Source organism: Dermacentor variabilis, chromosome 1, assembly GCF_050947875.1.
Source record: "Dermacentor variabilis isolate Ectoservices chromosome 1, ASM5094787v1, whole genome shotgun sequence".
In the NCBI taxonomy this organism is placed as follows: domain Eukaryota; kingdom Metazoa; phylum Arthropoda; class Arachnida; order Ixodida; family Ixodidae; genus Dermacentor; species Dermacentor variabilis.
The window spans coordinates 174,759,103-174,776,243 of record NC_134568.1 but is presented as its reverse complement, the minus strand read 5'-3'; the positions used below and the strand labels follow the sequence as shown (position 1 = coordinate 174,776,243).

The window sequence follows — 17,141 nt, the reverse complement described above, 5'->3', positions numbered from 1 at the left end:
CGCCCTCTCCCAGTTTAAGCCCTTTTTCACGCAGCAACTGATTCGAACGATTCGAAAAGATGTAAGGGTACTGCAGGGACAAAAATTTGGAAACTGCAGCCTCAGTCTCTAGCTCCCCGAATGGTCCACTGATTTTGACTTTGGTCATGGGCAGACATACGCTGTGTTCTTCCACAACCTGTTTGATCTATGCTACTTCTCCGGTGAAGTCATCTACCGTCACGTAAGATGGAAGACGGATGGACAATGTCCATCGTGGCGGCAGTGTCTCGCAGCACCCGGCATGGTTTACCATTAACTTGCAGGTCGTGAAGATATGGGCTTAAAGTTCCATATTCTCGTCTTTTTCCTCTACATAGGAAAAAACTACACTGGTTTTGCCGCAGCTTACAGCTATTTGTCCTAGTTTGTGGCATTTATAACAGCGGATTGGCCTAAAGGTTCTAATTTTCTTTTCGGCTCTTTTGGTATTGTTTCCCTGTTTGATTTCTCCTCGTTCTTTTCTGAGGGCTTTTCCTCCATGTCTACAGGCTCCGATCGTCTAGTCTGCGAACCCTTTTTGAACGAAAATGATTTCCACGGTCCATTCGGCCGTCCCAATTTCCGGCCTCGGCGTTCAACTTTCTACGTGTTGCGTACTCTTCGGCTAATTCAGCCGCCCTTTCCACAGTGTTTACATTCCCTCTGTCTGGCACCCACAGTTTCACAGCTTGGGGGATGCTTTTGTAAAACTGCTCGAGACACATGCATTCTATGATCATGTCTCTGCTGTCGTACGCTTCCGCGCTTTTCAGCCACTCGACTAGGTTGGCCTTTAAGCCGTATGCAAACTCCGGATACCCCTCGCTATCTTTCTTGCCTGTGCTCCTAAACCTTTGCCGAAAAGCTTCGGCTGAAAGGCGGTATTTCTTCAGGAGACTAGCCTTAACTTTTGCATAATCATATGCGTCCTGTGCACTGAGTCTGGCGATTACTTCCGCCGCCTCACACGGCACCATAGACAGCAACCGCTGTGGCCATGTACTCAGACTGAAGTTCATCTTCTCGCAAATCCTTTCAAAATTGCATAGGAACAAGCCTATGTCGGTCCCGACCTTAAATGGCTTTAATAGCCTGTCCATGCGGTGTGATTCTGCCTCACTTGATCGTGCCAGAGCCCCTTCACTTCCTTGAGACAACTCGAAACGTTTGCTTTCAAGTTCAAGTTGCATTTTTCTTAACTCACGATCTTTATCGCATTCCTCTCGCTCTTGTTCTTTTCTCTCTCGTTCTCTCTTTTTCAGAAGTTCCAACCCCATTTCAATTTCTTTCTCACTGGCCTGTTCGGAAATTAGCTCCAGTAATTCCGATTTCAGCATTTCCTTGCGTACATCTAGGCCCAGTTCCTCACCAACACTCAACAATTTGTCTCTCAGCAGTTTCTTCAACTCCATGATTGCTGCTTTACTGCCATGGTGCCGCTCGCTAAACATACCTAGGTAAACACAACCTAGCTAACAATCAACAATCCAGCTTCCCTACAGTTCTAAACAGAACAACCCCAAAATGAAGCCTAGAGAGTCAAAGCAAGAACCAAGCACTCGCCGCAGACACAGCACCACGTCGCAAAGTCCCATCTTACCGCTGTCAGCCAGTTGTTAGGATTGAACGCTCAGTCCCACCGTTCGTGACCAGTTGTCAAGATTAGAGTCGGGCATGAATTAGAAGGTAGCTGGCCCATGCCGTCGTCCAACTTATCCACGCTGAGGACGTTGATGAAGGGAAGGACTGCTTCTCATCGAGAACGAGGAATATGGGTTTATTTACAGTATCTACATACAGTTCATCAGTCTAGCATGACTGCGAGAGAAAGTACATCAGTCTAACATGTCTGCTTGAGAAAGAGCCTTTTATTCCCCAAGCTGACCCCCGCAGCACGGCCGGGTGCCCATTGTCTTGAGTCTTGGACTGCGCGTGGGAAGGGGCCTTCGTAGGCGTTCCCGTTCCTAGAAAGTTGACGCCGCTGTCGCAACTGACTGGCAAAACTTGCACCTCAGCTGTGCCGTTCTTAACAACGTAAACTTGACTTCCCTACCTTCCATGTCTGATGGTGATTACTTGTTGACTCCAATATCCGATGTTCTCTTGGCTAGAAATATTACCGTTCCCCGCACCCTCGTTACCATCACTGATGGTAACAAGGGCAGTGACAAGATGGGCAGTGACACTATGTATGTCACTGCCCATCTTCAACTTTAGCTGGTCCAAGCAAATTATCCTGGTAGCCACGGCTCAATTGGTAGAGCATCGCACGTGAAATGCGAAGGTTGTGGATTCGGCTCCCACCTGCGGCAAGTTGTTTTTTCATGCACTTTAATTTCCATTAATTTATCGTTTCTTTACTTCATTTTATTAAGCACAAGTAATTTCCCCTATGTTGTCCGTGGTGTCAGTGTTTGTTGGCTGCTTATGATATGACCAATAAAAATCAGGCCCCTCAGTTAACCCCCTCTCTTCTCGTTGGTAGCAAGCTCATAGCCACAATTGGGGCAGCCAGTCAAAGAATTAAGTGGCCAGCTGTAATGCTGGCACATCGATGAAAGTCTGGTCAGTTGACGAGGCCGGGGCTTGGCAGGAAGGCGTGAAAACTCGTGGTAGGGGACGGTGCTACCCCGCATATTGATGGAGACTTTGATTTCTGGAGGCGACACTGGACACACTCAGCATCTTTGATGATCATCACGGCTTTCTCAAACATAAGTGTGCGCTCTTCGACAAGCAAACGTTCACGTAGCCGCGTAGAGGTTAATTCAATGAGTAATTGTTGAAGAAGCAGCTGGTCCTTCAGGTCACCATAATCGCAGTGGTTTGCAGTGTCTTGCAATTCGAAGAGAAACTACTGGGTGAATATCTCGCCTTGCACAAGGTTCTGAAACGAGAGTCATACTGTGGCTACTATATCTGGAGGACTGAACTTGCCAGTTGTGTTTTCATCAATATGGAGTAAGCTTTTTGGCCTACCCCGACGTTTCCAATGCCGCGGCGAGTGCAACCCGAGCTCGCCTCTGACCTTCAGTCCCAAGAAGTGTTTTCAACAATGTGGCTTGCACTTTACGGGAAAAATTTCGCCGCCAGTGGTGAGCAAATATGTTTCAAAATCTTCAAGCCACCGAGTCCACAGTATTGCTGGTGTTCCCGGATGGTTCCAAAACAAGGGGGTTTTTCCTATCAGGTCGGTCATGTCGGGGCTGTACGGCTGTGCGTTTGGCAGAAACGTGCCACCGTTCACTGTTTGCACCACCAGGCGTTTTGCTCAGCTTCCTGCGGGTGGTGGCTGGCGATGCGCTAAGGGCGAGGGGCTGCTTCGGCAGGCTACACTGCAATGAAAAATGGACCGAATCAGTATTGCTGCAGCTGGTGTTGCCAATGAGCTGCTTCATGACTGCTGGCTGCAGTTGAGCGGCAGCAAGTGGAAGGCATCCAGGACACATGTTGGCTGTGCCATTGTAGTGTGCGCGAAGGGAGGCACCAAGCACCGCCGGTGGCTCTGAAGGAGCGACACACAAATTGGTTCCGCACCACGCCCAACTTACCCCTCGGCTGCAGCGAGGGTGTTTATACATCTGCAGTGGGGTGCCCCCTGGGGCCATGCAATAGAACAAAGTAATAAAGTATAATATACAATACATATGTCGTAGAAAACTGCAAGAAAAGCTTTACAGCCATCTCACAGAGAAGAGGAAACATTTCAGCAGTCCCCAACAAGAATGCCTCAAGGCTTGCAGTAGGCACGGCCGAAAAAAGTGTGTGTGTGTGTGTGTTTGTGTGTTTGTGTGTGTGTGTCGTGGTCCTTGCAGACTCCTATTTAGACCAATGGGTACAATATCCACAGTGTACACTGCAGTCTAACTTGTGCATAATATTATTATTGGTGGTCAGGCTATGCAGTTGCTATGTTTTCTCCTTTGTGTCATTCAGCTGTGAGTTATTTTTGTTTCATTTATTACAGAACATTAACTGGGAACATCTGCTTCTGAAAAAGCTGAAGCCCCCGTTTGTGCCTACTGTGGTAAGTAGGAGGTGGAGTTCCGTTTTGTGTCATCTGTCATGTCATTTCATGTGCTAAACAAGTCTAAAGTCCTTAATTTAGTGTCTAAATTGAAGACTTCTGCTTTCAAATTAGCAGATACATTCACTTCATCGAAAGTTTATGATAGTGCTCATGTGCTGCTCATCCACTCATATGCAGGGTGTGTTTTTTGACTCCACAGATATTTTATAGGTGTTCTTGCAAAAAGGTTTCTCAGCTAGGTGAACATACTTTGCAGCTAATAATGAGATTTAGAAGACTAACAAAAATTTGATCAATGACTTCTTTTATTAGAGCCTTGGTGGCTGTTGTCTATATGGCAAAGTTTGAGGCAGCCCCATTTTAATGCACCCCCCCCCCTTCTTTGGCCTTGAAAATCGCGCCTAATTTGAGTCGAATTTCAATGCTCAGTCCAGGCAGTATTGAAACTGAGCGTGCCAAGAATGCATAAAAGGTGGCCCCAGTATCATATCAGATGGCCCTGCCCCATTACGGAAAGCGAGGCAAAGTTTGAACCTTAATGTCATATCCAGTTGCAGGGTATATTGATATGGCACATTTTGCATAGCAAGCATCTGCTGCAACACGCAATATAGGATTAGGTGCGGCATGCCACCATTCAAACTTCACTGCACACTTGATGTCACAGGATGTTTGCGTCTGAAGTGGCAGCAGGGCACGCTCGGTTGCGGTATTCCTTGGGTTGGGCATTCAAATTCGATTACGAGTACCTCAAATAGTTTGATTTTCATAATTAAAAAAAAAGGAATTGCTATAAAATATGACTGCCTCCAAATTTCTATATAAACAACAGCCCCCAAAGCCCAAATTGAAAAGGTAATTAATAAATTTGTGTTAATTAGTATTCTGAAATTTGCATTATTAGCAGCAAGGCATATTCGTCCTGCCTAGGAACTCCTTCAAAAACACTGTTTGCTACGCTCCTAGCCTCTTTATATATATATATATATATATATATATATATATATATATATTTTGTGGGGATGCGTGATTCTCACGCGTCCCCAGAGATCTAGTTTTTCTGCATAGCCCCCCCCCCCTCGTCTCCGTGCGGCTTCGCTGCGCACGCGGCGGTCGGAGTGGTTGAAGCGCAGTGCGAGAGATGGCGCAAGTGTTGCGCTGCGGCGGGGTTACTTGGGTGCAAGGGAGAACACGCTGGCTCTTGGGCGGCGGACATCCCGCACGTGCGCCGATCCATGCTTCTGCGAGACCGTCTCGCGTGGCCGCCTTCGAACGCGCCACCGTTCGCGTGACCGTACGCGCGAACGGCCAGGCGTTGGGATCCCGCATGGGGCGAACATATTCGCTCGCTATCCGGTCGCGGTGAGTCGGACTTCTAGATTTGTCGCGCGCTCATCAGCATGTTTTGTGGATAGCAACTCGGCTAGCAGGCATTGATCTATGAAAGGTGCAATAAATGCCCTTGTGATTGTTTGCACTACTGTGTTGTCGTTCCTTTGTCCCAAGAGCACGGAGGAGAACCCCACAATATATATAAAGTGTGTAACGGAGCTGTGGGCTCTGTTAGCCGTTCAACTGCTGGGCATTTTCTTTTTTGGCTGTTTCTCAGCCCCGGCTGGGTTTTCTTTGTGTATTGGTTTGCCAGGCATTTCATGCTACATAGAAGCAAGTTCTTCGTCGTAGCTTTCTCCCAAATTGGAATTCACCAACAATTAACAAATTTCTTCGTCTAAAAGTGCGGACGGGCCTGCCACACTGGTTCGCCACAGCTGCCCTGTCAAGATAGAGTGACAGAGCACTAAGACTTTTGCTGCACCTGCAATCTGAAATTTGACTTACAAGTTCTTTGTGTGTTTAAAAGACCTCTTCATAGATGGCACAGGAGACACACGGGGCTCTTTATTTTTATTTTATTTTATTTTTATTTTTTTTGCATGACTCGTTTTGGGGGAGGCAGGGAGCAAGCTGAAAACACAAAATGAGTATACTCTGGAGTGGCAGAGGTTGTGTCAGGCTCAGTCGCCGAGTTATCTCAGGAGTGCAGTCAAAGGTTCAGGATATCACCTAGTGGTGACGGTAGGCAGACTAGCTGAAGCTGCTTTCAGTTACAAGCTGAACAAGAACAAGCATAGTACACTTGACAATGGTAAAGTGGAAAAGTGCAGATAACAATTTGTTTTTGTGTATATGACATTGTGCATTCCATATTAAGCATTTTGTACTTGCATTCTGTACATTTATGGATGACAGACCTATATGACTAGAAGCTACAACAATCTTAGCGTAACAAGCTTTGATACTGTGATTAGATTCTGTATGGCAAGAGGTAACATGGTAAAATTGATAATGTGCCTAAAATGACGCAAAAACAGTGCTCGTAACGAATAATAAATACAATGGCAATGTGCCCCTTTTCAGGTTGTATTAACCCGTGAATGGGGTTTTGGACAAAAGCTCAGCTCAACAATGGCAATAAACCCATTTTCAAAGGGATTTGGACGAACTCGGCATGTTCACTTAGTTTTTCTTCTGCTGCATAGATTGCTGCAGTGCTAGTGTTTGAAATTTGTGGTTATTTCACTCTTTTTTGTTTTGCTTCATGGATGCCAGCACGTTTTCAGTGCCTCAAAGGCCGCATTAGTACAGTGTTTGTGTTCTGCAATATAGCAGAACCTTCTATTAAGATTTCCTGTCTGTACTATTAGATGCAAACGACATACTGTTGTGCGGTTTTATGACAAGCACACATGTTCTGTTGTACGACAAGCATACATGTTCATGCGTTCATGAGCTTGACACTGCTGCACTGCCGATTTATTCAGAATGTGAACCACATAACATGAGGCAATATACCCCGAAAATGTGTCAAGCTGAGGAGACACTAAATGCCCATTGCGTCACAAGCTTTGGTATAATGGCACATTTCAGTACATATGTTCGTGAACATGTCACCATTGCACAACAAAATTTGCAGTAAACAAGGCAAGATTGCAAAATACATCATATGATGGAAAGCACATCAAAAAACAGCAATCTACGAAGTAGTTCTAATGAAGTAGTTTAACAATAGAAAAATGAACATGGTTGACATATTAGTGAATGAAAAGAGTAAAGTGCTTTTTTTTTTTTATGATCATTGCATTGAGAAAAAGCTGTGAAAAGAAAACAGCTGCTTGTTTGCATGGCTGAAGCTGTTCAGAAAGGAATTCAGCACGTCACTTTCTTGCCCCCACTGGCTGAGCATATTATGCACTTACTTTCCCATGCAAGTTTGTTCTTTTCCTTTATGAAGAAGTGTAGATGGCACCTGAGAAAAAAATTCACAATTTCTGCCGTGGTGCCTACATAGTGGGAGCCACAACCTACAGCAGCAGCTGAAGTGCATTTATTCAGCAGAGCTCTCTCTCTCCCCAATGTTCACGCAGGCATCCGCACAAGCCACTCTATTAACAGTGTGTTCTTCGACGTAGCTCTCCACAATCTGTAAGAGACTTAGCAGTCAGCATGACGGCATCTGCAGGAAACCTCTAGAATTGGCAAGTATTAGGGTGCTTGCTTTTTGAGACGAGCCCTTCGGAGTTTCAACGCAGCTAAGGCAGCTAATGGTCAGGAACTTCTTGGTCATATATCCTGTGAGGTGGTCCAGTATGCACTCTTTCGGAGACAGCACTTGGCTTGAAGTAGAGGCACTTTGAATGCTGTCAACCTGAAACGCATTTCACTTTGTCATGGTTCAGTATTAGACACAATAGTTCTGTGGAAACCCGTAAGATGGAGGGAAGTAATTAATAAAGGGAAAATTGGACATCCACTCAGTCGTAGCAATTGCTACAATGGAAACCCATACAGTTTCTTGAAAGAAGAGCCTCGCAGTCGAAGAAAAATTCGTCCTGGTCCGGGACTCGAATTCGGGACCATCGCCTTTCTGGGGCAGCCGCTCTACCATCTGAGCTAACCAGGTGGCTAGCAGATGGCAGGGCAAAGTTGAATCTGTCAACAACTGAAAGCAAAGGCAAGAGTTAGACGTAATAATTCTGTGGAAACCCAAAAGGTGGAGGGAAGTAATCTCTACTGAGAGGCTTTTCGGGTTTCCGTTATAGCAATTGCTATAGTTGAGTGAATTCTGATTTTCCCTTTACTAATGCTTCACTATTGTTTTTTAGAGCATGAGGGCACGCATACACCAGAGGCGTGAGTGGTTAACACGTTAAATGTTTGAGCTAACTGGTTGTTCATGACTGATATTTTGAAAGCAAAATACTGGACACATGAAACGCCAAGTGTTTGCCACCTCCTTGTTTTCTTTTATCCCAGAATGGTAAAAGAAAGTGTCCTACCCTGACTGTTAGAAGTCTTTTCCTTTTCAAAGAGGCCCTGAAGCTTGAGAAATTGTGGCCCATCACCATCAACAGAAGCACATTTGGGTGGTCGCACCAAGTTGTTTACAGATAGCATGCGCTAGATGAATGAGAAGTACTGGACAGTAGGCTGCCCTTCATCGCCAGCAACGTGCCTCACTATCCCAAAGAAGCTTAGCCTTCTCGCATTGCAAGGACACAGCATCTCCTTTCACAGTAAACTTATCGCTTCGAACAACATCCATGGTGTCAAGATGCTTTTCGCACACTGTGACGTGTTGAGAGTTGAAGGTAAAGCCCCCAGCTTCCTGTCGCGGTATTGCGCGTTTCCACATCTCCCGCTTATTGGCATCACTATACATACAAAATGGTACCTTTTTGCTCGTACCTCTGTAGCCGAAGCAACAACGCGGTACACAACAAGTTTTAGGCATCGTCGCTCGCGTGCACTATCCCTGTGTCCTCGTACACAATGGTCAAAACCGACTGCCCATGTCGCCGGATTCCTTGGGTGCCCAGCTCTCCCGACTCGACAGCCGCTTTTTGTCTAGCCCCCACCATGTTCCCAACGGCATCGTGCAGCAGCTGTGGAAACATAGCAAGCTTTCCCATAGCGTTATGGCGGAGTTTCGTGACCAGAAAAGCATTGAAGGACTCTTTATACTGACACATTTTAAAGCTCACCTGTGTGCCCTCTCAGTAAATAGGCATCAACTAATGGCAAAAACTGTGCATGTAATGTTCCAAGTTGATATTTCACACATTCACTATGTATGTCATGCCCAGTTGCTGATATGATTGTGTGGCATGGCGACCGATGATATGCTTAATCTCGACAAACTTCTTGACCACAAATCTCCAGTGGCAACCATGATTGTCACGCAAATTCGGATTCCAAATACTTAATTTTTTTGCGTGACTGCACCATACAAAATCGGACTTTTACTGTTGCAGAACGCAAGTTAAGGATAGAAAGTTTGTTTCAGTCACCCTTAGTGACCAAACAGCTAAGTCATTTAAATGTCAGAAACTGCATTCACGTCAATAATTCACATCGTGACTTGCGCAGATAAGCCATCATTCGACATCAAAAATATCAGACACTGTTGCACATTGGTCTATTGGCTTCTGGCAGCAGTGCTAATTAGTCTGAATACAGTATAGCCTCGTTGATACAATCCCGTTTCATACGCTCTCCCGGTGCAACCGTTCACAATCAAGAGTGCAAAATATGACCCAGTACAGCTGCACTTCTTTTTTACCAGTTAACACATTCCCGAAAGACATGATCTTTCGGCACTAATGTTCAATATGTGGTAAAACTGCTATCATCTGATATGTTTTCCGGCTGCTAGAACCCATGTAAACAAGAAAAAGTGTGAGGCCTGCGCAATCAAGAGCAGTATGTGTCCACAGTGGCAGCTTTCTCTCAGTGTTTGCCCACCCATGTCAGGTGAAAATGCCATTACACCCAATGTCCTATTCTGGCACCAGCAAATCTCCTCATGGGTCCTCAATGAAAAGGTGACAATGAAAAGGCACCTGCTCTTTACTGTCAGCGCCAACCACATTTGACTCACACAGCACCAACGATAGCTACTCACGGAGCGGTAGTCACATGATGCACTGTTTGTGCTTTCATCTGTTGTGCATACTGGCCTTACAATAGCCCACCTGCTGGAAAACTGGAAAGGAAATCTTGGCAATACAAGATTGCCATAAAACAGGACTGTACTATTAAATTGAGAACCTCGTTGGTATTCAGTACAACATAATGTCACTAATTTTTTAGCTTCAGAGGGAAAGTAGCACTTGATTCTATTCAACATTGTATTGATAAAAAAAAATATTTTCCAGGCCTTCATATATTAGTATTGAGCTGTAATCGGTGCTTGCATACTAATTTAGAATTCCCTTTCAAGAATAGACCATGCTGTCTGTATACTGTCTTGATTTCTATGAAGTTAGTGATAGCTTACTACATTTTGTTATGCAATGCTAGGAGACTCCCAAGCATGTACAACACTGCGGTTTCTTCTGAGCACTAAACTTTGCGATATTGCACTGTAGGCCCAAGGTCGCGAGATCAAACTACGGTCATGGCAGCCGCATTTCGTTGGGGTGAAACACAAAAACGCCTATCTACCATGCAACAGTGTCTTGTGAAGACGTACCTGCACCACAGGTACCGCTCACCACATGACAAAGATTTTACAATGCAAAATTGATGCCATGTCTCCTGCTTCCACATGCTCCTGCACCTTTGAGTCTACAGCCCCTTTGGCACGCCTTGTCCAAGCCATAATTCGTCAGGAGCTGCCCAGTGTTGGCCTGGACTCTGTGTGCAGTTGCCTCCTCATGCCCAACTGACCGTCTCAAGTCTCTTTGTTCAAGGCCTGAAGCCCCCACTACGTCATCGCAATCTGGCCAAATGTAGGACTGCTGATGACCGGCCTATTTGCTTTAGCTGCCATTGTATAGGTTATGTCGCCCGCTATTGCAACAGTCGTTTATCCTGGTCTCCTCATGCGCCCTATGCCCGAAACCATCGCCCTAGGAGCAATGATGTTCCAAACATGTCATATTGACGCTCACCGTATCTGCGTGGACACCAGTCCAGTTTGCCACTTCCTTGTCACCCGTCATCTCGCTCGCCCCAATACCGCCGCCCGTCGTCGCCGATTGGATGTCTACTTTCGGAAAACTAGACGATGCAGCGCCTGGAGGTGACACTGCAGTAACGACCTGTCCGCAAAATTCTCTGACCACACTGCTGACTAGACATAACCTAATAAACGTTAAAGTGGACAATGTACGCGTCGCTGCCATTGGTACGGGTGCACATATATCTATGATGTGTTCAGAGCTTCATCGCTTGAAGAACATTCTCGCACCACCCACGGTATTAACCATCCATGTTGCCAATGGTCGAACACTTCTTATCCTTGGGATGTGCTCAGTACAACTAAGTATCACTGACCACTCCACGACTGTAATACTTGCTGTGTTCGAGCAGTGCTTCCATGAACTCGTCCTTGACATGGACTTTCTATCAGCCCCATTCTGGCCTGTTTGATTGTGGAAGTGGTGTGCTCCAGCTCAGCCCGCCTCTTCACTCTGACGCTCTGCCTACACGTCAACCGCATTTTTGCTCCGTCGATCACGTTCAACTTTCACCTCAAGCTGTTGTGTACATGAACTTGACTTCCCTACCTTCCATTTTCAATGGTGATTACTTGCTGACTCCAATATCCGATGTTCTATTGGCCTGAAATATTACCGTTCCCTGCACCCTCATTACCATCACTAATAACACAGTGTCACTGGCCATCTTGAACTTTAGCTAGTCCTTGCAAATTACCCCGGTAGGCATGGCTCTGGCCAACATCTGTTCTGTCAGTGAGCATACCATTTCTGCATTTGCTGAAGAATATTCTTCGTCTTCCGCTACGCCCACCTCCTGCCAGTTCAACCGATGTCAGTTTTGACAAAATGATGGTGCCTGACCTCATCCCAGCACATGCGGCCAATCTCTGGGACCTGTTGATATCCTAACGTGGCATCTTTGACTTTGATGACCGCTCGTTGGGCCAGACATCTCTCATAACTCATCGGATTCATACTGGAGACGCCAGCCCTATCCGTCCATGTCCTTATCGCGTGTCCCATGCTAAGCGGCAATTGATCCAGCGCAAGGTCAACAAGATGTTCACCAAAAACATCATTGAACCTTCCTGTAGTCCCTGGGCATCACCTGCCATCCTAATAAAGAAAGAGGGCAGTTGGCACTTCTGCATCGACCTCCATCACTTGAACAAAGTCGCACTTAAGGATGTCTACCCACTCCCGCAGTATGATGCCCTCGACTGTCTTCGCAGATCTACCTACTTCTTATTCATCGACCTCCGCTCAACGTATCCGCAGATTTCTGTGTATGACCTGGACTATGAAAAGACCGCATTTGTTATACCCGACAATCTTTTCCAATTTAATGTTATGTCTTTTGGCTTATGTAATGCCCCCGTCATGTTTGAAAGAGTGATAGACTCTGCTTTGTGGCTACAAATAATTGACTCTCTCTGTTATCTAGATGATGTAACAGTTTTTTTTTCACCAACATTTGAGAGCCACTTGACCCGCCTGTCAGCAATGCTTGGCGTTTTCCAATGAGCTGCCCTTCAGTTAACTCGTCGAAATGCAGCTTCAGCTGTCATGAAATTACTGTCCTAGGCCACCGTGAGAGTTCTCATGCCATCCAACCTGATCTCGACAAAATTTATGTTTGGAAACATTTCCCTGTGCCGTGTTTAGCCAAAGACATCTGTAGCTTTGTTGGCTTGTGTTCTTATTTCCAACGTGTTGTGAAGAACTTCGCTGACGTTGCCCGTCCGCTAGCACAGCTCCTGAATGAAATTTTTGTGGAGTCCTGAACAAGCCGATGCATTCCGCCCGCTCACCAGATTGCTTAGTACTCCTCCCATCTTGGCGCTGTTCTCGCACAGCGGCAACAAGGCCATAACTGCGTCATCGCGTACACCTGTCGCCTCCTCTGTTCTTCAGAGTGCAACTTCTGTCACTGAACATGAATGCGTTGCTCTATTTTGGCCATTCGCAAAATTGCGACCGAACTTTGTTTGGCCATACCTTTTCAGTCATCACGGACCACCGTGCGCTGTGCTGGCTCTCTTCCCGCGGAAGAGCCGACTGGATGACTTGGTCACTGGGTGCTAAAGCTTCAATACACAAGGTCTCTACCAACCTGGAAAACCGGGAATTCTCAGGGGTTTTGAATAGTCTGGAAATACTCTGGGAAAACTCGGGGAATTGTGCTTCTATCAGGGAAAATTAACTGTAATTTTTTTGAAAGGGAATGAAAGTCGCGGTAACGCTGGCTCGAGTACTGTATTTACTCGCATAATGATCGCACTTTTTTTGCCAGAAAAATTGACGCTAAATCAGGGGTGCGATCATTACGCGGGTTAAATTTCCCACAAGAAGAAAACAAATTTTTTTTTCGTCCCGCGTTTGCTGCGGGACACCAAAACAAAAATGGCGGCCGGCGAAGCAAGCCGAACGCGATTTTTTTTTTCTTCTCGTGAGTACATTATGTGCATTGAAACAGTTTTTTTCCGTATCAGTAATGAAGAATATTGTTAATATCGACAAGTTTGCGGCAATACCATAGCCATGCCCACTTTGAGGGGACAGAAACAGATGGGCGCGCTTAGCTGCCAGTGACATAGAAACACATGGCCGGCATGCTGCGGAAACTGCGGCATCTGTATTCACTACTATCCTAATATGGCACATTTCCGCTAAGGGTGGGCGAATATCTTAGCTGCGTTACAAGCGTCGGTGTATGAATAGGGTACACTTTAACATATCAATGTAAACGTGGCTACTATCGTAGGTGGCTACTGTCGTTGCCGCTCGCGATTTGTTGCGTGCCCACGAGTGCAGATGAGAATTGAAAGGCGCCTTTTTTGTTGTTGTTGACCACAACCACTATAAAGCCTACACATAATAAAGGCAAGTTTGGCTGCAGCTTTTTTTTAGTCATGGAAGTGCTATACTTGGCACACGACATATTGCTGCGGCAAGTTCGGGGTGCGATCATTACATGGGAAATAAAAAAAATCAAATTTTGACGACGAACTTCAGGGGTGCGATCATTACGCGAGTGCGATCATTATGCGAGTAAATACGGTAACAGAGAGGAATCATAATGAATAGCCTTCGACACCATGACAACGGCTGGAGGAGTCAACGACTGACTTTCCAGACGTCCGATAATTTGTACGGCTTCACAGCACCACCACGTGTCCCATAGGGTCAATGTAGAAGAATGTCTGAAATTTTGGATGCAAGAACCCTTTGCTGTCCCATTGTGTGCACTTTTTGCCATGACCGCAGGTCCGAAATGGCATTAATCAAAGCCACCACCTTGATTTTGATCACCTTGCCGCCTCAAACCGGTGCTCTCACATGCAGATCCACTGGCAGCCGTAGCCACCACCGTGGCAGTGCTAGGACTAGTTGCTTCTACGTTTGCTATTAAGCTTCTTGCCGTTAAGTGCTGTGTTTTTTATTGAAAGGATTCGCCGCTGTCAGCAATGGCACCAACTCCGCCTTTCTAGTCCTCGCGATTGGCTTCGAAGCTCAGAAAGCATGGCACATTGCTGAATGCGGGTTTTCGAAAGTCAGCTTCACCTCAATACGGCAGTTTAACGCGGTGAAGCATACGCGAACGTATTGCGGTGAAGCATAACGCCCGAGACAAATGGTGCAATCTGTCATACGAACATTTGCATCTGTAGCCGCACTCAACAGGTTCTCAAAACAATCCGCCACATTTGGCTCTGAATCACACGCCTCGCATGCGACCAATTTGCTGAATATTGTGATGCGACTGCCGCGTCAGTCGGATGACTGCAGCCAATGACAGCGTCGGTAGAGTGAACGTCATGGCCACGTTCTAGACCTCGCGGGGCGGGGCCGGCGAGCGAGCGCCTCGCCGCTCCGATCTTGCCTGGTTTCCGTCTTTTTCTTTTTTCCCCCTTCCTGGTCGAAACGCTGGCCTTTTTCGGACGGCGGCACATAATTCTGCAATTTGTTTCTGACATGAAATAACTTACAGAATAAAGTGACCTGGAAAGAGTGCGTGTTATAAAACATCGTGCGAAATAGTAAGTCGTTGGTGTGATTTCTACTCAGAAGCGGTCAGCGCAGACGTGCAGCAATCGTCTATACGACGTGGCTCGCCTGACTGGCGTGTCTACTCATCACTACTAACAGCATCTGGAAAACTAATCGTATTTTCGCTTAGAAGCGACATAAATATTTTGACATTGATTGCGCTGACGAATTTAGGCGCTTTATTACGAGCTGTGGATGTATCCCAAGGGCTTTCGACCCCGGATAGACGGCCGGCGTGTTAGGCCTACACTGTCTCCCAGCGATCGCAAGCTCGCCCGGCATGCTCGTTCGCTTCCATTGGTGCCGATGAAATAAAATGTTCTGCAATTTAAGCGTGACATAACTGTGTACAAGTTGTGCCGACTAACATAGGCGCTTTCTTATATGAGCTGCAAGTGATCGTGTCACAAGCGCCACCAGTGTCGGAGTCGATGGTCGAACGAGCTATGCCTGCTGGCTTCTAGCCATTGGCGGCTGTCAACGGTGCCGACACTGCGAACGCGGCCTTACATCTACTGTGTTCGCATAGACACGTTTATATTGTGATCATTTGTTTCAAACAAGAGAGCTGTGCAAATACGTTTGCTTTCACTTTCTGTTCAAAGTCGCGCAGCATACCGAGCTTCCACGCAGGGGCGCCGGTTCTGGGCGAAGCTACGCTCCGTTCGCTCATTCGTGCCATGCGTTTTGAATCGCCACATGCGGCAAGTCGCACACAATATGCCGTACGACGGATCGCACGCAAAATCTCGCCGTGTGTCTGGCTTTAACAAGCATGGGAAGGGGCAATTGTCATGGGACACAGTATTTATTCCTTAATTATACACGCATGCATCTGCCATCTCCTATCACAGTACAAGCACCTTTATGCCTAATAAGTGTACTGGGAGTCCTTGAGAGCTTTTTCGGATGTGTCTGTGGCGATTTTGAGCCCTTAAGGTCATGCATTCATTTTTTGTCATCCTCCCTTTTTCGAACTGCCCGGTTTTTCGGGCGTTTTCGTGGCCCCTAGGGAGTCCGAAAAATTGGACGTTGACTGTACAACTGACCAAGAGTGTGCTTCAAATGGTCTGTGGGGCGAACACATGGTGGTAGGAATACGAGAACACAAAGGACCTACATACACATTAAGGAATGAACAGAAAAGGAAGCGCACCGCCACTTGTTTGAAGGACTTGAACTAAAAGAAAAAAAAAAAGTCTTGGCTGGCATCGAGATGCAGCAGTCCTTCATCCAAACCAAAATAAACTCTTTAAATTAGTGAAATGCAACTCTGAGGTGTTGTGCAGAGTCTAAGAGTATGTCAGAACAGTTGACGTTGACTTAATTACTAGCTGTTGAGAGAAAATCTCACTTGTGACAAAGTTCCCGCCTCATACCAATGAACTTGCTATCAGTTGATGAAATGGCTCATATTCGAAAATATTTGCTTCGGTATGAATCTCCTTTTTATTCGTATTTGAAAATGTTCAATCAATTTGCAGTGGGTTTTACCATTCTTTTCGAAGATATTTCATTCAGGAGTGCAGATTTTCGGGCTAGTTGGTTCATTGCATCAATCAAGACATAGCGCTGGATTGACACAGACAAGAAAGACGACAGGACGTGCGCTCCTGGACATGCACGTCCTGTCGTCTTTCTTGTCCCTGTCAATGAAGTGCTTTGACTTCGATTGATCTTTTATTTGCGGCGCATTTTACTAACCCCTTCCTTCTTTTTTCTTTTTTGAATAGAATAAACGCTACTCCTTACTATTCAAACTGGATTAAGTCATATTTTTTAGCATGCTTGCTAGAGAGTGACAGCATCGGGCGACATGGTGTCAGCCCGTCTTAAGATAAAACAAAGTTCTGTTTCACTTGGGGAATTTCGCAAAGGCATTCATGGAAAACCTGAAAAACTCAGGGAATTTGGAAAAGTCAGCTTAGTAGACACCCTGAATGCAGCTTTGATGTGCTTTTACAAGTCCGGTGCCATGCACCAGGACACCAATTGCCTATCACGTCATCCCATATATGGACCCTCCTGATTCCGCT

General features: G+C 46.1%; 1 protein-coding gene across 3 annotated transcripts in view; it reads left to right on the top strand.

The window, feature by feature from the left end:
• Positions 1 to 17,141, top strand: part of Pkn (serine/threonine-protein kinase N) — a 178,157-nt gene that overhangs the window by 150,513 nt on the left and 10,503 nt on the right. For 2 of the 3 annotated variants that reach the window (XM_075699852.1, XM_075699861.1), the window contains one exon: positions 3,989 to 4,048. In XM_075699852.1, coding sequence (XP_075555967.1) covers positions 3,989 to 4,048 — 60 coding nt within the window. Of the gene's footprint in view, positions 1 to 3,988; positions 4,049 to 6,469; positions 6,623 to 17,141 lie in introns of those variants that run through there. The other variant, XM_075699868.1, reaches the window with a different exon arrangement.